Source organism: Anabrus simplex, chromosome X (assembly GCF_040414725.1).
Source record: "Anabrus simplex isolate iqAnaSimp1 chromosome X, ASM4041472v1, whole genome shotgun sequence".
NCBI lineage: Eukaryota > Metazoa > Arthropoda > Insecta > Orthoptera > Tettigoniidae > Anabrus > Anabrus simplex.
This window is the reverse complement of record NC_090279.1, coordinates 211,637,364-211,661,094: the sequence shown is the minus strand read 5'-3', so window position 1 is coordinate 211,661,094 and position 23,731 is coordinate 211,637,364. Positions and strand designations below refer to the sequence as shown.

Genomic DNA, 23,731 nt, shown 5'->3' with positions numbered 1-23,731 from the left:
AACCGTGTAGTCTGTGATTTAAGGTGTTGTTGCTTAGCAACCGTGCAGGCTGTGATGTAAGGTATTGTTGCTTAGCAACCGTGCAGGCTGTGATGTAAGGTATTGTTGCTTAGCAACCGTGTAGGCTGTGCTGTAAGGTATTGTTGCTTAGCAACCGTGCAGGCTGTGATGTAAGGTATTGTTGCTTAGCAACCGTGTAGTCTGTGATTTAAGGTGTTGTTGCTTAGCAACCGTGCAGGCTGTGATGTAAGGTATTATTGCTTAGCAACCTACAGGCTGTGATGTAAGGTATTGTTGCTTAGCAACCGAGCAGGCAGTGATGTAAGGTATTGTTGCTTAGCAACCGTACAGGCTGTGATGTAAGGTGTTGTTGCTTAGCAACTGTGTAGGCTGTGATGTAAGGTATTGTTGCTTAGCAACCGTGTAGGCTGTGATGTAAGGTGTTGTTGCTTAGCAACCGTACAGGCTGTGATGTAAGGTGTTGTTGCTTAGCAACCGTGCAGGCAGTGATGTAAGGTGTTGTTGCTTCGCAACCGTGCAGGCAGTGATGTAAGGTATTGTTGCTTAGCAACCATGCAGGCAGTGATGTAAAGTATTGTTGCTTAGCAACCGTGCAGGCTGTGATGTAAGGTGTTGTTGCTTAGCAACCGTGCAGGCTGTGATGTAAGGTATTGTTGCTTAGCAACCGTGCAGGCTGTGATGTAAGGTATTGTTGCTTAGCAACCGTAAAGGCTGTGTCTTATGGCTGTTTGCGATCTGAAATTAGTAGCCGTTGATGATGACCATGGCCGAGAGATATATTTAAGATCATTTGATTTTCCCAAAGAGAAATGTGGCTTATATTTTTATTCTTCTTCTACGTGTGATAAATGGGTCCTGCAAGTTTGGCCTTATCTTATTGTTACAAACTGCATTGCACTTCATCCTCCGATGAAGATGTTATGTTAAAACCGTTTAAGTGCGGCCAGTATCCAGTATTCGGGAGATAGTAGGTCGGCAGCCCTGAAAATGGTTTTCCGTGGTTTCCCATTTTCACACCAGGCAAATGCTGGGGTATACCTTAATTAAGGCCACGGCCGCTTACTTCCCACTCCTAGCCCTTCCCTGTCCCATCGTCGCCATCAGACCTGTCTGTGTCGGTGCGACGTAAAGCAACTAGCAAAAAAAATAAATAAATAAATAAATAAATAAAAAAAATCCAATGGACATTATGTTGTTGTGAACTTCAAGTGTCGTTTTAGATTGTCTAAGGAAACTGTAATGAATCTGTTACTTCCTTTCCTTTTCGCTATGTTTTCATTTATGCATCAGAGCCTTTTACGAAAGTTATTGGAGACCGTACTCTGAAGGCGTAGAGTGCTAGTGCAAAAAGTCACGAAAAACAACATAATTTTTACGTGAAAATAGTTCTATACACCCTGAGGAACGACGCATGAACGGTGCTAAGTCCACTTGTGTTTTCTCAAATCAGGGAAACACGAGGAATTCCACAGAACACGACTGCCTCAAGCTTTTGATCTGTTTAGAGTCGTGGAAATCGCTAACATTTGGAACCCGTTAAATGATGAACTCATAACTCCAGTGAATGCGTCAGTTGTCTGTAACATCCAAGAAGTTGCTGACCAGCTGATTACCATTAAGAAGCTGAATATCTCTAAAACATGTTGCATTCACTAAGATGTTAACGCTCGAGCGCCTACGCATGTCATTTGGCACTGTTCGGTATTGCTTCAGTATTTTTCCTAAACTGCTTACGACAAACGGATTAGACAATTACTGTGATGGTTACAACTCACGCCTGAGATTCCCGCCTAAGCGTTTGCGTCATTGTTTCCTTGCCAATACCACAGAGGCCCGATTGTTGAGACATTGAACTGAACAGTGTATTTTCCCCCCTCAATGACTCACGGACAGTCAATCAATCAATCAATCAATCAATCAATCAATCAATCAATCAATCAATCAATCAATCAATCAATCAATCAATCAATCAATCAATCAATCAATCAATCAATCAATCAATCAATCAATCAATCAATCAATCAATCAATCAATCAATCAATCAATCAATCAATCAATCAATCAATCACCATTGATCTGCATTTAGGGTAGTTGCCCAAATGGCAGATTCCCTATCAATTGTTTCCTTTAAACGTTTATCGAACATTTCCCCAGTTTCTCACTCTTCGTCCTATAAATGAATATTTGCCCCAATTTGTCCTCTTGATTTCAAACTTTATCTTCACATAATGATCTTTCCTTCTTTCAACACCTCCGTTAAACCTTATTCGTCTACTTATGTCATTCCACGTCATCTCTCCACTGATAGCTCGCAACATACCACTTAGTCGAGCAGCTCGTCTCCTTACTTAAAAGTCTTCCCAGTCCAAAGCTTGTAACATTTTCGTAACACTACTCTTTTTGTCGGAAATCACCCAGAACAAATCATTCTACTTTTCTTTAGATTTTTTCCAGTTCTCGTATGAAGTAATCTTGGTGAGGGTCCCATACACTGGAACCATACTCTGAGTGAATTCTTACTTTTCTTTACAACCCCTAAATACTCCCATAACCATGTGAAGAGATCTGTAAGCTTTCTTAACAACCTCGCTAGTGTGATTACACTGATGAAGACCATTCCTTATGCGAACACCTAGGTACTGACAGTGTTCCCCATGAGATACTATCACTAGGTACAGTGTTATAGGTGTTTCTTTTTTTGTTAGATAATATGTTAGTATCTCCCATTATTTATTTTTACATGGGGCATTTTCATTAATTCTATGACGTAAAGTATTTGTCAAGTGCCATTTGCAACGAATCATTGGTGTTATTTTGTATACAATCCCCTGTTATCTGATAGAAATAAAACATTCCTAATTGTCTTCAAACTGTAGAACAATGTTTTGTTTGAGTTATTACTGTATAGATTATCCTGTGGTAATCTTTTCATTTCTACGTAACTATTACACCCTACAACTGCTCTAATCTGCTTGTCTGGTCTGTCCCTACCTTTGTTACCAACTACACTTCCCTCAGACACCAACAGAATAAGTCGTAGGTGTCTTAAGATGTGTCCTATCATTCCATCTTTTCTTCTCGTCAAATTTAGCCAAATCGATCTCCTCTCGCCAATTCGATTCAGTATCTCTTAATTCGTGATTCGATCTACACATCTCACATCTGAAACACCACATTTCAAAAGCTTCTATACTCTTGCTTTCTGAGCTAGTTATCATCCACGTTTCACTTCCATGCAATGTCTTCAAAAACTTCTTTCTAATTATTTTCTTAAGAAAGGTCTTCCTTGCTTGTGCTAGTCTGCATTTTATGTGCTCCTAACTTCTGCCATAGTTAGTTATTTTACTACCCAAGTAACAATATTCATCTACCTCCTATAAAACAAATACGCCTCTCAGGGAAGGAATTCTTCTTTGACGATCCGGAAAATTCTTTGGCGTGAGGGGAAATCCCTTCCATCCCATCCCCATCAATTCGAAACCTTATGACCCAACTACCTTTGGATACTTGTATGATAATAACTTTCAAGCCTAAATAATTTTATTTGATATAATGAGATTGATTGCATTCGAATTTTGAGGTCAACGATCATGACTTTTGCAATTCATTATTATGATTATTATTTAAGTGAGACCACTTTTCTTTTTTTCTATTTCTGTGATGTGTAGTGGCGTTGTGTGTGTGTAATGTTTGGAGATGATCCAGTGTGGAGTGGCGCCATTTCTCGTCTAGACGCTGAAATCAGTGATACGCACAGACAAGTTGCTGTCCTTCATGTTCACGACAGCGATGTTTTTCAATAATAGAGAAGGATTAAAGAGGGAAGCTGTTAGGATCCTTTTGTGTACCGGACTGGTCTCTCAGGAAACGACTAATAGAAAGCAGCAAGCGCATGTTGAAATTGGAAAAGCTACGATTTCTGGAGATGGCGAGGCGGTAAATCTACCCTCTTTGAGCGCTTTCACTTAACACTGGAGTGAGCCAGAATCGAACCAGCCAACTTGAACCATTGATCATTTGAAGTTTCCATAACGACTTTTCCTAGCTCTTTTTTTTTTTGTCTTTTTACTGCAATTTGTTTTCGCTACGTGTTTCACTTCACACCAACAGTTCTATGGTTTTCGGCGACTCAGGGATGGGAAAGAAGCGGCCGTGGTCTGGTGTGAAAATAGGAAACCACGGAAAACCATTTACAGGCTTCAAGTATTTTCTGTAGGAAATTGCTTTACCCGATGAAGTGATCAATGTCCTTCTTTCCGCAATCATCCTTCTCCAAATCCATATTTCGAAGGCTACATTCTTTTTAACATCTGCCTCTAAGTTCAATAGGCAGACGACTTAGAAATATACCAGGTGGCCCACTAGCGCCATACTTTTTACTTGAAAGTAGATGAATGGGAAGCCTAATCCCAGGGGTATTACTGCCTGAAGAAATGTTACGTCAGAGTACGAAGTGATAACACCCAGATGACCCCACACTGTATGTTCCTCAGCGCTACCCTTGCGAAAGTAAGCCTCGTTTTCGAACGCTCAGTAGCAGGATGGTGTTCGGTAAAGCAGCACCACAGTTGCTGACAACATATCGACAATGGCTGATGTGATCAACAATAACCAACATACAGAGATCTGGAGGATCTGGACGAAATGCAGCCGAAGCTCGCAGACGGTATGCACAGGAGTTTCCAAATAGCTATACATATATTTCGCCGAACAGAGTTGCAATTAAGACCTAATGGATCATTGATGTCACATACAAGCAACTCATTGGAATGTCTGTATGTGTATAAATCATTGTCTGCGTCTTCGGCGTATTTACAGAACACGTGTAGTAAAATGACTGCCATTTGTTTCAACGCTCTTTTGTAAACTAGTAATTAGGCATCCGATTGCTCATTAGTACATGGGGGGACACCTGGCATTGTTACTGTAAAACCTCTGATTTACCTCAAGCCTAACAGACTCAATGGCGACCTTCAGCGACTTAATACTTACTCCTTGAAAAATTACCTCCTCCTTAACACTTCCAAGACTCGAACAATCACGATTGGTTGTCAAACATTGTTGGCTACACTGCGAGATGAGACTATTCCTTCAGTTATACTGAACGGCAGAGCCAAATTGTGAGAAATCTTGGAGTGACAATGAACGAAACTTTAAATTGGTCTGAACATATTAAAAGTGTTTCGATGCTTCATTCTCTTAAAAGCAACAGCACTGTAATGTGAGAGTCAAACCCGTACCGCGACGTTATTCTTGTAGACGCAACAAAGGTGCAGACTTTGAAACTTCAGTGCCTTATTTTTATTTTACAATCTGAGTTCTGGGGTCGATGACCTAGATGTTAGGCTCCTTTAAGGAACAAGCATCATCATCATCAGCAATCTGAGTTATGATACACTTGTCACCCAATACTGTCACGCAATTTCATTGCTGAAACGTATCACTTACTGATAAAACAGAAAAACTTTCAGAAGATTGGTACAAAATTTCAAGCCTTTCCTGGAGAAGGAGAGGAGGAAAAGCAATAACATCTGGAGGACACAAGAGAGGAGGAGAAAACAAAGTGAAAGGATGAAGAACTATTGGAAGTCTTGAAAAGAAGAATAAATATATAAATAAATACAAATTTATTAATTTAATTGTTTTAAAATTAATTAGTGTAATTAAAATTAATTAAAAATAAATAAATAAATAAATTTTAAATGCATGATTTTGCAAATGTTTTTCTTTCCACTAATCTTAGATCACAGTAAGTGAATATATGTCTTTTGTTTAAAAAAGAAGGCCTTCTTCGCTAAGGTGGGTTGATACATTTTGAACATTTATGTAAGAAAGAGTTCTGAGCCGTATAATGGTGCGTTCTGTTCTTGTGTGTTCCCGTGATTATTTTAGAGTTATACAAAATGAGATCTAACATGGAAATGATGCGTTTCTGGACCCATGTCCATATAACATATTTTCTACTTCTATGTGTGTGAAAGTTTGGTCTACCTACCTTATTGTTGCCCTATTATATTGGGTACAAATAAGGATAAGGATGAAGGTAATGCACGAGTTCTCCATGTGACTGGGGTGGTACTGACCGACATTGGGCAATATTATACGATCACATCCCTTCCTGATGCAAATGAAGCCTCAGATGTTCGTATCATTCACTTAGGAATGCATTGCAATAGAATGCATGTTTCTAGATTTATAAAACTGTTCTTAAAATGCATCGTCAAACACTCCCCGTATCGGTTAATATCACTTAACATGGCATATTTTTGTTAGAAAAATCTCTGAAATTAGGTATGGAAAGAATCTTTATGATCCTGAAGCATGAGAATACAGTCGACGCACTTACAACTAGGAAGTTTTCTTCCTGTTAAACTCACGACAGCCACACTTTAGTCCAGTTCTGGGAGCACAAAGGAAAGGTCCATCATTAGAGGGCATAGAGAAGGTTTCAGTAGGGAGAGGACTGCTTCATACTTCACCCATCAACGTCTGTACCATCTCGTGTTGCAGACAATCCTTTGCTTTTTAATGTGATTTATGTCACTGCCTTATTTATGGATCTGATTGTATGGAAACTGTTGTGATATATAAATTGTACTGAGTGGTGTTTGGATATAAATATGTCTTCTGGATATCCCAAAATTTGTGTAACGTGACGCTACAAAATATGTGACGGAAGTGTAACCATAACAACCGTGCAGGCTGTGGTGTAAGGTATTGTTACCTAGCAACCGTGCAGGCTGTGGTGTAAGGTATTGTAACCATAGCAACCGTGCAGGCTGTGGTGTAAGGTATTGTAACCATAGCAACCGTGCAGGCTGTGGTGTAAGGTATTGTTACCTAGCAACCGTGCAGGCTGCGATGTAAGGTATTGTTACCTATCAACCGTGCAGGCTGTGGTGTAAGGTATTGTAACCATAGCAACCGTGCAGGCTGTGGTGTAAGGTATTGTTACCTAGCAACCGTGCAGGCTGCGACGTAAGGTATTGTTACCTATCAACCGTGCAGGCTGTGATGTAAGGTATTGTTACCTAGCAATCGTGCAGGCTGTGAGGTAAGGTATTGTTACCTAGCAATCGTGCAGGCTGTGAGGTAAGGTATTGTTACCTAGCAATCGTGCAGGCTGCGATGTAAGGTATTGTTACCTAGCAACCGTGCAGGCTGCGATGTAAGGTATTGTTACCTAGCAATCGTGCAGGCTGCGATGTAAGGTATTGTTACCTAGCAACCGTGCCGGCTGTGAGGTAAGGTATTGTTACCTAGCAACCGTGCAGACAGTGATGTAAGGTATTGTTACCTAGCAACCGTGGAGGCTGTGATGTAAGGTATTGTTACCTAACAACCGTGCAGGCTGTGATGTAAGGTATTGTTACCTATCAACCGTGCAGGCTGTGATGTAAGGTATTGTTACCTAGCAATCGTGCAGGCTGTGATGTAAGGTATTGTTACCTAACAACCGTGCAGCCTATGTCTTATGGCTGGTTGCCCTCTCAAATTAGCAGCCGTTGATGGATGACCATGACCGAGAGACATATTTATTATCATTTGACTTTGGAAAAGGGAAAAGTGGTTCCTTTCTTTGTAAGGTCAACTGGACGTACTGGTGCAGGGACATAGGCTAAGCAATGAGAAATTTGGAGACTCATCCCCTTGCTTAAGTATCTGCATAGCATTGACTGGAATTCTTGGGTGTTTTCTTACAGCCAGGTTGAATATGAGGATGACGATTATGTGATGAAGAAGTCATTGAAGAAGCAAAAGAAGGAAGGCGGCGATAATGATGGTTATTGTTCCCTAATGCCTTTACTGGCAAATGCTCTATGTCTATTCCGGTGTACGCTACAACAATTTTGTTACTTTCATTCACCTGTATCAGTCTCATCCTTGACTTTGAAATATAAAAGAGATTGAGGTGTGAGCGATGCTAGTAATGCCAATCGTTATGCAGCCAGTCCCTGTTATGAACAGTGTGAAAATGTTGCTCATAGGGTCGGTGGGTGAGGACATTTCAGTGTGCTTAACAGAATGATATGTAATAACAACTTCTGGCTCAGTGAGGAAAGCCACAGGAAACTACCTCACTTCCCATTTCCCCAGTACGCCTCTTCACTAACCCCTGAGCCATCTATGACAGCTGATGACGGATTTGTTAAGGTCCAAACTAGCGTCCAGGCTGAGGATTCAACATACATACATTGTTCCGTAACTTCGAACTCTTCACCTCTAGAAGTTAAAAAAGGATGATGCCGTTGAGAAAAGAGATATGGACATGGAGATTTTCTCAAAGTTCCATGTTACTGAAGTATATATTGATCCCGTAAGTTGGCAGGAAATTGAACATGTCTTCATTTTGCTATATTTTTTTCTGTTCCTGGCACTCCCATTGCTTGGGAATTTTAGTCCACTTTTACACGTGATGCCGTTTTCAACGCCAACCCTATTTGAAAGGACGTACTTAAACTATTTCGTCTTTCTGTATCGGTTGGTGAGTTGTTTATAAATGAAAGATGTGTACAAAGTCAAAAAATCAGGCTACACCCAGTACGCAAACTGAGAATCGTTTGAACGACTACACTGCCCATTTGTTGTAATATTGAATTTTCCAAGTAATAGGAATTGAAATCCAAGGGTTCGGTACTGCTGCGATGGGGGAAGGATTAAAATCGACGAGTTCCAAGGGGAAATTGGAAGATGACAGTCTGAAGGAATTAGAGCACAGTTGATCTCCGAGAACTGGACGTGTGTTTTGGCTGTGTCTATCTCCTGAACGCCCTGTCCTCCAGAACGCAGCACGCCAGCCGGCCGCCTGCGTTGCCCGTCTTGAGCGACTCCTCGTTGCCGCCCTTCCCCAGGTCGTCCTCCTTGGCGTGCACCACGATGGCTCTGTTGTACGCGTTCAGAGGACTTCCCTCCTGCAAGTTGATCAGGTCAGACTGGATAATGATGTCCGCTACGCCCGTGCTGTCAGCCAGGATGTTCCCGAAGTCCCCGGCGTGACGCACAGCGTCGTTTGGTCCTCCGTGAGTATTCTGCAACATCAAGTGTGTCAAAGACGTTTAGTAACATACGAGATGAACCAGCTGCCCCTTATAAGTAGCTTTATCCCACAGGCTGTGTATAAACTCCCTGAAAACATAGGTCCCTCTCGTTACGCAAAACCATAACCGTAGCAAGGCATTATGTTGCTCTGGACAAACGTACGATAACGGTTCCTCATCCTCAATTAAGCAATATAAAGGTTGTTTATATGAGGAGCAGTCAAATGAAAATTTATCACCTGCTACAACGTGACCATGGAATGCTTTTATTCAAAAGCGTTAATGCATCTTTCCCACTGGGAGACGAGACGATCAATTCCAGTTTTTGAGAAAGAGGAAGGTCGCTGACGAATCCACAAACGCATCTACTCTTGCACTTCCTCGTCCGAATGAAACCGACGTCCACGAAGGTCTTTCTTCAGGTCACCAAAAATGTGAAAATCACAAGGTGAAAGATCCAGGCTGTACGGAGGATGTTGAAGTGTTTCCCGACCAAATCGTTTAAGCACAGCAGTGATATGCGCCCTTCTCGGAGTTTCCTATACCACCCGTGCGTACTCGTCATGGACACAGAGTCCATGCAACGATGAATTTCGCCTACTTCAGTACTCCCAGCCACCAGAAAAAGAACTACACTTCTGTGCTCTTCTTTGCTTGCCTCCATTTATACAGCTGGACGAACACACTGGACCAGTTCGCGCACTAACAAAGACATAACTGAATAACTGCGTGCACATGTGAGTTATCACTAAAGCCCGGATTTTTATGCAGTAACAGGTTAGATTGCAAATTAATTTGGTTAGTAGGAAGTGTCGGCCACCCGCTCTTCCATAATGTAGCAAGAGTAACATAAATTATAGGGTTTCTGATGGGCCGTACCCCTCATGTTTATGCAAACCCCATAGCATAATCGTTGTGAAGGTAGACTATACTTGCTACTCGCTTCAGTAAGTTTGCCTTCTAACCTATTAATGCATAAAAATCCGGGCTCTAGTTATCACTGTGCTGTTCTCCTACCACAGCGATGGCAGTATCTTTACGTAACAACAGTGTTGCCATCTTTCGGGAGGAATGTGTCGTATGACGTGGAACTGGGTAGCAAGGGCACCGCGAATAGCGAAAATCGCGGAAAACCCGAAAAAAGACTGAAAATGAGGTGTAAACATGAAAAAAAATCAGCATGAAAGGTATGTTTTTGTACAAAAAACATAATATCTAAAACTTTTAAAATATGCACAATATAGAAAAAACCTTTTGCTCTAATTCTCAATCACTAAAATAAACAAAAACAATACTGTGTTGTTAACAAAAAGTGTTCAATTAAGCCTTTTTTAATCAGTGACTCGTTTTTGCTTTGGAAACACATTTCCTTTACTCTAGATTGTACTTTACTAAACATGAGTTTTTATGAAAGCCATGACCAAAACAAAAGAGCAGGAGTCTGCCACTCATCCACAAATTCCGAGAAGGCCAGGATTACTATGTACGATAAACCTGTCAGTAATTTTCGACCTTCGCACTACAGGGCCTATTTCATTTTCCCGTGTTGTTGGCTTGGATTAAAATTGGATTTTCGCAATTAAAATAAAATTCATGGCACTCGCGGATAATCCGCGCCGCAGATAATCGGTGCTCTACTTTATTATAATGCATTATAAGTGCAGACATATTTTGTATTAATTTATGAGTGATTTCGCTAAAATGAAACACATTCTCGCGACATTTCGCAAGAAAGCTTGTCCTATCGCTTGAAGAATTTTCTAGTGTGATTTGTGAATTATTTATGTAAAGGATATTTATACAAATAACAACATTACTGATAGTCATCCATTATTCCTTTATTACAGCTCTGATTAAGATTAGTATATTTCATAATATACTACGTTGTAATTACGATATGCCTTTGCATTCATTCTTTATTATGTAACCGAGCTCGATAGCTGCAGTCACGTGCGGCTAGTATCTAGTATTCGAGAGATAGTGGGTTCGAACCCCACTGTCGGCAGCCCTGAAGATGTTTTTTCGTGGTTCCCCATTTTCACACCAAGCAAATGCTGGGGCTGTACCTTAAATAAGGCTACGGCCGCTTCCTTCCCACTCCTAGCCCTATCCTTTCCCATCGTCGCCATAAGACCTATCTGTGTCAGTGCGACGTAAAGAAAATAGCAAATATATAGATATATTCTGAAAGATAAGAGAACATGTTATGATCCAGCTCACCTCCAATCAATCAATCAATCAATCAATCAATCAATCAATCAATCAATCAATCAATCAATCAATCAATCAATCAATCAATCAATCAATCAATCAATCGAAGACATAGTCACATGTATGAGGAAAAGGCGACTGACTTTCTGCGGTCACATGAGCCGCCTGAAACCCCGTCACAGTGACAAGTAGAGGAAAGTCTTCCAAGACCAAGTGGATCAACTCAGTAAAATCAGACCTAGAGGAACTACAGATCCCACTAGAGACCACAGAGAACCGACAGGCCATCTACAGGGAGTCTTCCCACTGTACCTCACAAGCAAAAAGAGTCCACACGGACCACCTAACCTAAGTGGACGGATGGAAGGAAGCAGGCACGCAACCAGAAAATGGAAGCGTACTGGGCCAAGAAAAAAACAGAAAACCATAGTTAAGAGTTAAGACGAGCTCCGTGGTCCCGAGTAGGCAAAACGAACCAAAAATAAATAAATAAAAATACTAAGAAGGAGAAGAAGAGTGTGTCTGTAATTTCACACAGAGGTAGACTAGGCCCTTCGAACCATGAGAACCAGAAAAATATTTCTCCTCGATTTCTCCGGTTAATACACCCTTAAGGGAGGCATGCAGCAAAGGAAAAATGTGCGCCAAGGACCATTAAAGGTGAGTGCGCTCCCTGTTTATACGCACTTTCGTCCTAACTCTAAATTATTTTTGCAGGAAAAAGGTAATTCTTCGTTTGATACGTGCTTTATGCTATGAAAGGCCATAAACAGCCCCTGGTCCACTTACGTTGTTAGGGTTGAAGTGAGGTCCAGCTCCCAGACAGTTGTTATCGACGCTGCCGTCGCGATGCATGTGGAAGCCGTGGAGGCCAGGAGTAAGACCGTACACGATGCCGGAGATGGTCACTGGGCTGTTCTCAAACTCCTGAATTAGTCGTACTGAGCCAGACACTGAAACAGATAAGGAGAAATAGTTAGCACTTTCTTTAGGACAGGAATAGGAAAGAGAATACTGAAGCGAGTCGCAGCTTGCCACTCGCCTGTACCAGACTAAATCTCCATAAGGATTTCTTATTCAGTATTATGGAAGGTGTGGTATCTGTTGCATGTTTATGACCTACAGTGCTGGAACAGTGATTTCACTATAAGTATATGGCATAGGCCTGACTATTTCTCCTCTACTACTGATGACGATAGTGATTTATAGTCACACATACATGGCTCTCCTAGATCTAGAAAGGGCACTCGATAATGTTGAATGGACTAAGCCATTTGAGATTATGAAAGTGATTGGCATCAGAAAGAAGAATCACCCACAGTGCAGTGATAAGAATCGAGGGCTTTCAAAAAGAAGCAGCAACCTAGAAAGGACTAAGTCAAGGCTGCAGTTTGTCCCCTCTCATTTTCAATGTTTATATAGAACAGATGGTAAAGGAAATCAAAACCCTGAGATTGCTGATGATATTGTTATTTTATCTGAGACAGAAGAAGATATGAAGACATATCTGAATGGTATGGATAGAGTCTCGGGGAGAGAGTACAAGATGAAAACCGAAAAGTTTAAAACAAAAGTAATGGCGTGCAATCGGGCGAAGTCAGGTGATGCAGGAAATATTAGATTAGGAAATGAAGTCTTAAAGGAAGTAGATGAATGTTGTTACGTGGGTAGTAAACTAACTAACTATGGCAGAAGGAAGGAGGACATAAAATGCAGACGAGCACAAGCAAGGAAGAGCTTTCTTAAGGAAAGAAATTTGCTCACTTCGAACAGTGATGTAGGAATTTGAAATATGTTTTTGAAGACTTTCGTCTGGAGCGTTGCTCTGTATGGAATACAAACATAGACGATAAGCATCTCAGAAAGAAAGAAAGAGGATAGACACTTTTGAAATGTGGTGTTACGGAAGAATTCTGAATATGAGATGGATAGATCGAATCACGAATGAAGAGATACTAAATGGAATTGGTGAGAGGAGCTCGATTTGGCAAAATTTGAGAAGAAGAGCTAAAATGACGTGACACATCTTAAGACACCCAGGTCTTGTGCAGTTGGTTTCTGAGGGAAGTGTAGGTGGTAAGAACTGTAACGGTAGACCAAGGTATGAATATAACAAGATGATTAGAGCAGATGTAGGATGCAGAAGTTACGTAAAAATCAAAAGGTTAACACATGATAGGGTGGTATGGAGAGCTGCATCAAACGAGTCTGTGGACTGATTACTCAAACAACAATAACAACGATAGTTATACTTCTGTATTGTGGAAGTCACTGCTGGTACATTTGGGAGTATTATGAGTTAATAGTTTCTTTTCCTGTAGGATTGTAAATCTACAGGGCTTTATTCTTAACTCTTGACCGATGACAGCACGTTTTCCTTCCTCGCCGCCAGGCGCGCGATAGCAGTGGTTCTGTCGTTGACAAATGGTCTGAAGTCTATGGTGGCGAGAGCTCAATCCAAGGTCGAAGCTCTGGATTGCTCATTTGTAGAGATGCGTTCATTACAGCAGCGCATCTTCGTGTGTAAAAGGTATTTTAAATACGAATCAGCTCGTCGAGTGCATGCTGAATTTGTATTTGGATAATACCAGATAAACATGAACTTCAAGGAAACCTATTATAAATCAGACAAATCCGCATAAACTGGAGGAACTCCCTCGCGTCAGTCAGAATGTGCTTTCAGATAACCCAGGAAGAACGACACTTCCAGCCTCTGATATAATTGAGCCCGGATGTTTAGCCTGTAATAGGTTAGAATGCAAACATACCAAAGCAAATAAGTATATCTACCCGGACACCAGTTCTTCTATGAGATTTGCATAAATGGTAGGGGCCCGGCCTATTAGAACCCCTAAAACTTACGTTACTCTCGCTACACTACGGAAGAGCGGGTAGGCGACAGTTCCTACCTGGTAAGTTGGTTTGCATTCTAACCTCCTAAACATTTCTAGTGATATTGTATATCCAATACATTACTTGAAGCGAAGAGTCAGAAAGTTCGTCCTGAACGCACGACGCTTGGTGGTCGAGATGTGAACGCACCGCCGTAGTTGCTGTGAGATAATGACTCGAACAGTTTCATAACAACGATCTTATTTCGTCCAATTCCGTCGTAGATTTTAATTATGATATCTAAGAAGCAAGAAAAATCTTAAAGAACTCCGCTGAACGGAAAGCGGAATCATCAGCTCTACGAAGCTCACTTCAGAACGTTATCATAAATATATCCTTTTTATTTTTCTTATATAACTTTTTGGACACCTTTGGGGTCGCGGGAGCACATGTGATTTGGGTCCGTTTTACAGCAGGATGCCCTTCTTGACGCCAAACCTATGCGGAGGTAAGTAATCACTATTGCGTGTTTCTTTGGTGGTGGGTAGTGTGGTGTATTGTCTCAATATCAAGAGGAGAGCGTTAGGACGCACACAAACAGCCAGTGCCCGGGCCGGAAGAATTAATCAGAACGGATTAAAATCCCCCACCTGGCCGGGAATCGGACCCAACACCCTCAGAACTGAAGGCCTCAAGTCTGACCATTCAGGCAAGGATTCGGACAGTACCCACACAGTTATACTTGACAATTAATGACATTATAGTCGCCATTTACAAAACCCTCTTGTCCTCAAAGCGTTTCTTCTGTTGGCTGGTGTTTACTTAAAACGGGCGATCCTTCCGTAATCTTGATTGACAGGGCTCCCCTTTCAATTCGCTTTTCACGCACCAGTCACTTCACACAGCAACTACATGCAGACAGGTTCGAACACACGAACGTCGGCTATCATAACGTGCGACTTTGTATACTCAGCTTGACTCCAGACAAGGCCGATAACTCACACAATCAATTCACGTGACCCTGGACCCTCTGAACTGAAAGCTGATCATGCAGCCAATAAGTCGGGCACCGTAAATATAGACGACGAATTAAAAAAGGACCGAACAAGTGGCCACGCGGTTTGAGTCACGTAGCTATGAGCTTTGAATTCAGGATATAGTGGGCTCGAGCCCTGGAGAATGTTTTCCATGGTTTCCCATTTCCACCAGACAAATGCAGGGGCTGTGCCTTAATTAAGACGATGGTCGCTTGTTTATCACTCGTAGCCGTTTCCCTTCCTTGTGTCACCGAGAACCTTGAATGTGTCAGTTTGACATGTTTAAACCACTAGGGAAAGTAAAGTAAGAAGTCAGTACCTGATGAATTGCTGGCTGGGACGAGGTTACAAACAGCCTGGCGAGGATACGCGTGAACATTCAGTCCGGGAGCACCAGGTGAGTAGAAGCCGGGGTGCGCATAAAGCACCTAGAATACAGAACACAGAGTCATACTAGGTTGTCAGCGCTCTATGGCAAAGCAGCAAAAACACGCCGCAACTCTTTACTGGAGTAAACATGGAGGCGCGCACTGACCTGTGGCAGAGGACTGTACACGTAACCAATGCTGGGCTGGACAAGCACTTGTGCGTTAGCTGCTGCCATCCACACCACCAGCACAATGCTGAGAACAGAAAAACACACAAGTTAACAAGCAGAACCAATATCTCCCTGTCGACCTTCGTACAAATGAATCAATCAATATTAAAAGGGATTTTGTTACAAAAACCAATATTTTGAAAGAAAAGAAAACTCGGTATTATTAGCCACTTTATTGTCTTATTTTATTCATCTGGACATGCGAAGGAGGCGTTATACATGGTGTATCAGAAGTCTACCGACACACAAATCAGGGATACTCTTGGTGCTATGTTAAGAACGATGGTGCAATGGGATTGAGGGAGAATTTTGTTCTTTTCGAGAAAATGAAGTTTATTTGTTACTTCAGGACGCGCGATTCAAATTGACGGACTCGCCGTATTTACTACGCTAGAGCACAAGCCACTGTCGTGCTTCAAGGAAGAGAGGGGGAGGTAGAGGAATTGGGGTGTATGGCGGAGACAGAGATAATGCTCAGCACAAGTTTCCTCGTTCGACTCGCATAGGATTGCTCTTGCCTCTTACAGGCAATATTCACTGTTCGTTTATTAAACACACACAGTGCAAGAACACACTGTAATTAAAACACACTTGTCAATCAAGGAATGCACCGGATCGTATCTCCTCTCGTCTGCTGGTCGCAGTAACGTTCTTTGCTATTTAAACATGCAACACTGCCACTCCACAATTGTGTATTCCTTCACTCACAACATTGTAAATGGAATGAAATACTGAACGAAGGAAACAATACTTCCAATGGTCTGATTACAGTAGATGTTCAATATGCCTTCGATGCACAGTTCACAGTGGTGTAGTAGTGACCTTTGGACTTCTGTTCAGGATGTGTGGTGTGTCGCGAACCACCTGCAAAGTGCCTGTATTCTTAGTACAGATTCATTTTCTCTTTCGACAGGGTTCTCAGAGTAGTCAATTTGTGCAGAACAAACTGGGGCTGGGAAGCGACTATGCACAACGAACGAGAATCAGAAACTTGTGCGTTCGCACCGAGCTTTAGCTCTGTCTCCCACTTTCCACTTCCCCTCCCTTCCCTTCTCTGAAGCCCGGCAGAAGCTTTTGCTCTGACACAGCAAATACAGTGAGTTCGTCAATTTGAATCGCGCGTCCAGAAGTAACAAAGTACACTCATTTCCTCGAAGAGAAACATTTTCTCTGCCCATCCGATTGCACTATCATTCTTAACATAACACGAATAGCATCCCTGATATTTTTGTCGGTAGAGTTCTGAAACATCGTGGATTATAACAGGGGGAGACTTAGAGTGGAACAGAACAACTCCCACCCGCTCCATGGACATAGTCCTCCTCAGCAACGACTGAGATCCCGGAAGAGCTTCCTGAGGACATCCGAGGTGCTTACTGTCTCGCCAGAGAAGGTAAGGCTGGAGTTGTTGAAGAAGAAGAATACCCCTCACCTCCGCGAATAGATGCCAGGAGATGAGCAGTTACTACCTGGACATAATGAAAGACAACTGGTGTGGAAGTCCCTGAACAAGGTACGATCAGGAGTCGGAAGATCCAGAAGAAATGGGGATTGAGCCCAAGTGATACAAGATGTGAATGTGTACAAGAACAAACCACGAGCCACATGCTTCAGTGCCCTCCCTACCTGACATATTGCACATAGGATGATCTCCTACAAGCCACTCAGAATGGGCATGAGTAATATGATCTTACATGTTATGTTTTTAATACTTCAAACTGACTTCCACATTAACTGTTAATTTGCATGTTTTGGACTTGAGTATAATAATAATTAGATTGTTTTGAATCACTTGAACAGCTTACACCGAATCATTAAAATCACCATGGAGACCTAATGTGGAGGATATTTGCCGTGTTTGTTTGTTTTGGTTTCTAGGAAATCTGATGGGACTTTAAGTCGTTCGCTTGACCATAAACCCACACATACTAACAGATATCTTCATGCTGCTTTCACTTCCATCCTTGCCAAAAGCGTGCTGTGCTTAACACACTCATGAGCCGACCAAGGGAGGTTTGTGAGGAGAATAAATTGAGCGCTCAACTTGAGTTTCTAACCAGAACATTCTTGAGCAATGGCTACTCAATGAAACAGTGCTACATCCTAAGCCAAAGAGACAGACTGTCACGTGGTTTTCCTTCTTTGAGTCTAGTCTTTTGACCATACGTACAATCTGTCACGCACAGGATTGACAAATATTCTCATAAGGTATGATATCAAGACAAGCCTAATATCATCATAGGGAATTGATAACGAACGGGGAAAACACCACAGAGAATTCATGAAGAGATTTTGGTAGAAGAGGAAGAAGAATCCGTCAGACCAAGCCAACAAGTTCAAAAGCACTCTTTTAATTGGACATAACGAAGGTAGAATGGCAACTCCATTGTAAGTGGACTCAAGATAGGAAGGTCTGTTAAAATGTAGTTCATTCCAGGGCCTCCAAAGTCAAAAGTCTTAACTATGGAGGATTTCCATGATCTATGGTCTCTTCGGGGTAACCGAATACCCAATGTAAACAAGGCCTTCGCTGAGAAAACTGTGTGATTGGTTAGAAATGGCTCATCATGTGAAGAGTTGTACAGTCAATTTAAATCCAAAATAGGCTCCCTGAACCACTAAGGGCCGGTTTCATCAACGTGGGTTAAACCTTAACCGCGTGTTATGAGTTTCAACTTTGAATTTGAATATTCATTCTGTTTCATCAAGGAGGGTTAAATTTAACTCTAGGTTAAAGCTGCAGTTAAGTTAACCCCTCCTTTCACCTAGATTAAACTGTTTAAGTCGAAGTTAAAAGCAAAATGGCCGTCGTAAATCATGTGTTTGATGCAGAATTGTTTTATCTGTGAGTCATGTTTTTTATCATATCATTTACTTATACATAAGAAAATATATAGGTCCAACAATAGCGCCTTGTGAAACCCCTCTTAGAGCCGGTGTCATCAACGTGGGCTAAACCTCAACCCCGAGTTATACCGTTTAAACTCAGAATTTGACAATTCATTCTGTTTCATCAAGGAGGGTTAATTTTAACTGCAGGTTAAGGCCGGAGTTAAATTAACTCCTCCTTTCACCTGGGTTAAACTATTTAACTCGAGGTTAAAAGCAAAATGACCGCCGTAAATCATGTGTTTGATGCAGAGTTACTTTACTTAGGTTTGTTAAATGGTGTTCCTAACAGAAATAGGCCTATAATTAGAAGTAACGACTTTCAAAATCTATCTGAGGAACAATTTCTGAAGAGGTATAGAGTGTCGAAAACTGTCGTCAGTGAAGTCTTCGTTGAAATTCTCGACGGAAACAGGTCTCTCTCTCGTATACTAAAGGTATTGATTGCATTAAGGTTAATAGCACAGGGTCGCTTCATATAATGGTCGGAGACAATTCTGTCAATTGTCAAGTAATCAGTGATTCTAACCTCAAAATTCGTTATATAATTGCAAGGTGGCCTGTAACGTGGGCAGTGCTATTAAATTTCCCTGTTATTTTTTCCATGTGTCCTTTCTTTTAATTTTACAGCGCTTGTCTTCTTGCATTCTGTAATGTTTTCGTACTTGGTGGCTAAATCAATAGGTAATGTTTTTTCTAAAGCAGAAAAATTCGTGTCCCTATTTCTCTTCTGAACTTCTTCCATTTTTCGATCACTGCAATCAGTCCTATCACGATCAGGAAAGAATAATATCTACCACGGAACTGAAGAAAGAGAACAAAATACCGCGCGAGAAATTAAAAAAAAAAAAACACGCAAGAAGTGTGTTCATAATCTCTGATTTTGAGTCACTGCCTCCTTGATCGGTGCAGCAGCTGTTTCCGGCGAGGGTTAACACGGTGTTAGTTAAACCTCTGTAGAAATAGCTTGATGAAACGCGCGACTCGTAAGAATGAGTTCAAATATTAACCCGAAGTTAACAAACCTAGACCGGGCGAGTTGGCCGTGCGCGTAGAGGCGCGCGGCTGTGAGCTTGCATCCGGGAGATAGTAGGTTCGAATCCCACTATCGGCAGCCCTGAAGATGGTTTTCCGTGGTTTTCCATTTTCACACCAGGCAAATGCTGGGGCTGTACCTTAATTAAGGCCACGGCCGCTTCCTTCCAACTCCTAGGCCTTTCCTATCCCATCGTCGCCATAAGACCTATCTGTGTCGGTGCGACGTAAAGCCCCTAGCAAAAAAATAACAAACCTAGGGTTAAGGTATATTTACCCGACGTTGATGAAACGGGCCTAAACATTCCCTTAAAACGTACCGAGTGTGAGAAGAATGATATACAATCGACGATATTATTCGTACGGCGCGCTTGCAAAATGAAAACATCATAAAAGGGCCTATTACTTTGAGATCTAAGCTACGATATTACATTCGTAAAAAGAAACCTCACTGAGCTACGTAACTGAACACAAGAATAGAGAGATGTGATTCAAAAATAAACAATACACTCAAAGTTACGTAGTCGCATTGGCTCGATTCACGCCACAGTCCTCGCCTTCACTTGGCGATGGTGAAGCATTTACGTTGATTATAAACTGGTCAACCACACAGTCCGTAAACTCGTCTAACTCCCATAGATTTTCCTTCTTCCTTCACCAGATGGTCGAAATACGTCTGACACATCTCAGCTGTTACTATGAGGAAGTCAAGACCAACTACAATCTACAATTCTCAGACCTCATGGCAGGGTTCGATTAGTGGGAATATGGTCGTGGGTGCTGGCCAGGTATAAGTTAAATGTGATTGTGGATACGAGCTTAAAGTAATAATTGTGAAGTAGGTATTTCGAGTCCGATCGTTGCTTTTAAGTGGAAGCTTAAAATACCTGTCCTTAGGAAAAGAAAACGAAAACAAGAAGAAATATGGCCGGAATTTTTCACAACAGACGCCATGCTAGACCGGGGATGGAGTGGGCCAAACCAAGATTTGCGAAGTGCAATCACAAGAATATCTGTCAAAGGATTTCATCGTAAATTGTGTATGAAAACATATTTCCATGACCGAAATGAAGACTGCTTATGCAAACTATGCAATAAAGTGTGTGAGCGATATCACTTTACAATTTGTGCAAAGAGACACTAGTCTAAATGAATAAAGTAAAGACTAATGTATCTTGTATCTATTTGATCATTTTATTCTAATTTTATGCACGTTTGTGCGTTCTTTCCTTAATAATAATAATAATAATAATAATAATAATAATAATAATAATAATAATAATCATTAAAATACCTGTAGGTTAATTATTTCGTGTTTGAACGTGGTACTGTATAAGGTTATGTGTTTCAGAGGTGGTTTTATAATTCTTTGTGGTTTCTTAGAATGGGTAAAACGATGATTAGTATGTCGGTAATATTGTCTCGCCGTTTTAGGTCTTTTTATACCGCCTAAGTTGGTCATAACAGCTCGCTGTCTAGAATTATAGGAACGACATTTCATTGGGCTAATCATCAACCATTCGCAGAATCTATCCGAGCCACCATCAGCCATGATTATTATGTTATTTATGCTGGTGAGGGTTATGTGAAGTTTTACCCTTAGAAGGTAGCGTGCAAATTAGGCTAACATGGATCGATCATGTTGTGTCTTTAGTTAATTATTGGGGTACGTCTATCCTCACCGAAGGAAAAAGTTTTAGAGATAAATGTATTCGGTATATTGATAGCGGGGATTTTGCTATAAATAATGAAATTGTCGTGTGTCTCAAACATTTTAACTCTAAGATATATTTCCCGTTGAGAATAGTGAACCTGAATGTATTACAGAACTATTTAAAATAGTTTTATTTGAATCCGCCTTGTCAATACACTTTTTAATGAAATAAAACTATTTGTTTAACCACACATGTTTCGGGAATCCAACCATTCCCTTCAACAGTGGTTAGTTCAAAGAATAAAACAATTTAATACAATCTTTTGTTTTTACAATTCAAAGAAGTATTGTGTCCTAATACACCATATCAATGAATAAAGGAAACTTATGAAATATTATAAAAATGATAAATACAAAACATTTTGTTGAACTGAATGAGAATACTTATATAAATTTAAGATCTTCAAGTTTTTCTTCTTTTTATTCCTTAAATGATCATATGCTAGTCTATACAGTGGGTATCTTCTGCACTTCTCTCATTTAAACTTGATTCAAAAAATTTTTTGTGTGTAAGAAAAATTTCTAAACTTTCCAAAACGGTCCTTAATTTTCCCTTTTTTGGCCGAACGTAATAATTTTATGTCATTAGAAATGTCTGTAAATTAATGATTCTTTTCAACCATATGTTCTCCCATTGCCGAATATCTTTTATGTTTGACTGCATTAACATGTTCTTTGTACCTTATACCCAAACTTCTTCCAGACTGTCGTATGTATTGTTGTTTACATGCCTGGCATGTTAATTTCGAGTTTCAGATCGATAATAAAAAATAATCGAAAAAAATAATCGAATGGAAAAATATTCACTATTCGACTGCCTCATTCATTCTAATGGAGTTTCAGATCGATAATCAAAAAATAATCGGAAAAATAATCGAAAAATGATCGAATTGAAAAATATTCACTTTTCGATTGCCTCATTCATTCGAATGAATAATCGAATGGGAAATATAATGGAGTAATCGAACAAAATGAAATAATCGAATAAGCTATTATTTTGTGCTCGATTATCTCATCACTAAGGCCGGCTGAGCCACGGAGGCTTTAATCGGAGCATGAAAGAGAGTCAATTTATTACAGTAGTTCATGTGCATAGAACTGATTTACGGTTTGTAATAGAACTTGATGTAGTAAGTTCCGATCTTCATGTCCTGATGTCCTTTATTTACGGTCTGTTCGCGAGGTTCTCGGATACCATCTCACATGAGGAAGAACGTGTAGGATCGCTTTGACATTAAGAAGAAATTATAACGCTTAAAACACGTTAGCTATGGTCGCTCCCCGTGACTTGCCCGATTGTGTAACCTTTACGAGACACTGTAATTACTATCTGACGTTAAGTTCTCGGTATACTGCAGTTACTGGGGTTTTAAACGTTCATCAGTTGAGAACTCGCCTGAAGGCCACGTGATGAAGGTACAATGGTACAAGTGTGTGGTAAAGAGTCAGCCTCTGGATTGCAAGAACGTGGATTCACACTCGGCAGTGGTTGCCCGATTTTTTAAGTTCGTAAAAAATTTGGCGGTGTACAATTAGTAGCTATGAACATCTTCAGTTAGACTTCAATAACATAACGGGGTGGACGATAGAAAATAAATTATTTATTTATTTATTTATTTATTTATTTATTTATTTATTTATTTATTTATTTATTTATTTATTTATTTATTTATTTATGATCAGCAACAGCAAAACGCCGAATTACAACAACCCGAGCTCTGCACAATAGATATGAATCTAAAATTAAAGATATATAAATATTTACAAAGGACACAAATATACACAATGAAAACTGTACAATCCTATATAATATATATTTAAATAAACAACGATACATTCCAAAATGTATGTTCATGTCGCTCACTTGAAGTAAAGCGATGACCTTAGAGCGGTGACAGGATGGAAAGACCTCGTACCCGGTTTCTTTAACTCTGTGTTAAATTTTACTTAACATTAATGTTAACTAACATTTGTTACGAAATAACTGTTAATGACAAATTAACACGTTTCCGTGAGATTTCTGAACACGTTTGGCAGTGAGCGTCTTGTGTTTCTTTACATAAAGCGCTCCTAGCGGTATGTTGGAATAGTATTTTCTCACACATGGCTGACATTATTAAAGGTTATGGTTAGCAGAGACCGCTAAGACGTAAACTTGTCAAGTAAGAGGCAACAAAAGCGTTATTATGATATATGTGAGACAAATAATGTTACAGATTTAATTTGAAAGTATGCGAGTGTACTTGAAAAATGAAAGAACGGACTGTTATATCACAACATTCAATATAATTATTCTTACGTGAGTGTAAGCTAAGGCTCCTACATCACCGGAAAAATGTGATAATGTGATAATTGA

At 40.5% G+C, this 23,731-nt stretch overlaps 2 protein-coding genes across 3 annotated transcripts in view; one reads left to right on the top strand and one right to left on the bottom strand.

The window, feature by feature from the left end:
* The window catches only part of galene, a 161,481-nt gene that overhangs the window by 79,854 nt on the left and 57,896 nt on the right, over positions 1–23,731 (top strand). The window lies entirely within an intron of this gene.
* The window catches only part of LOC136885898 (superoxide dismutase [Cu-Zn]), a 43,304-nt gene continuing 26,751 nt past the window's right edge, over positions 7,179–23,731 (bottom strand). Inside the window, exons 2-6 of one of the 2 annotated variants that reach the window (XR_011019032.1) lie at positions 15,675–15,762; positions 15,459–15,567; positions 12,060–12,223; positions 7,471–9,050; positions 7,179–7,356 (exon numbers count right to left, since the gene is read on the bottom strand). Coding sequence is in view for 1 of the 2 variants with exons in the window: in XM_067158588.2 (XP_067014689.1) it covers positions 8,778–9,050; positions 12,060–12,223; positions 15,459–15,567; positions 15,675–15,762 (634 nt within the window). In the remaining variant the exon portion in view is untranslated. The other variant, XM_067158588.2, reaches the window with a different exon arrangement.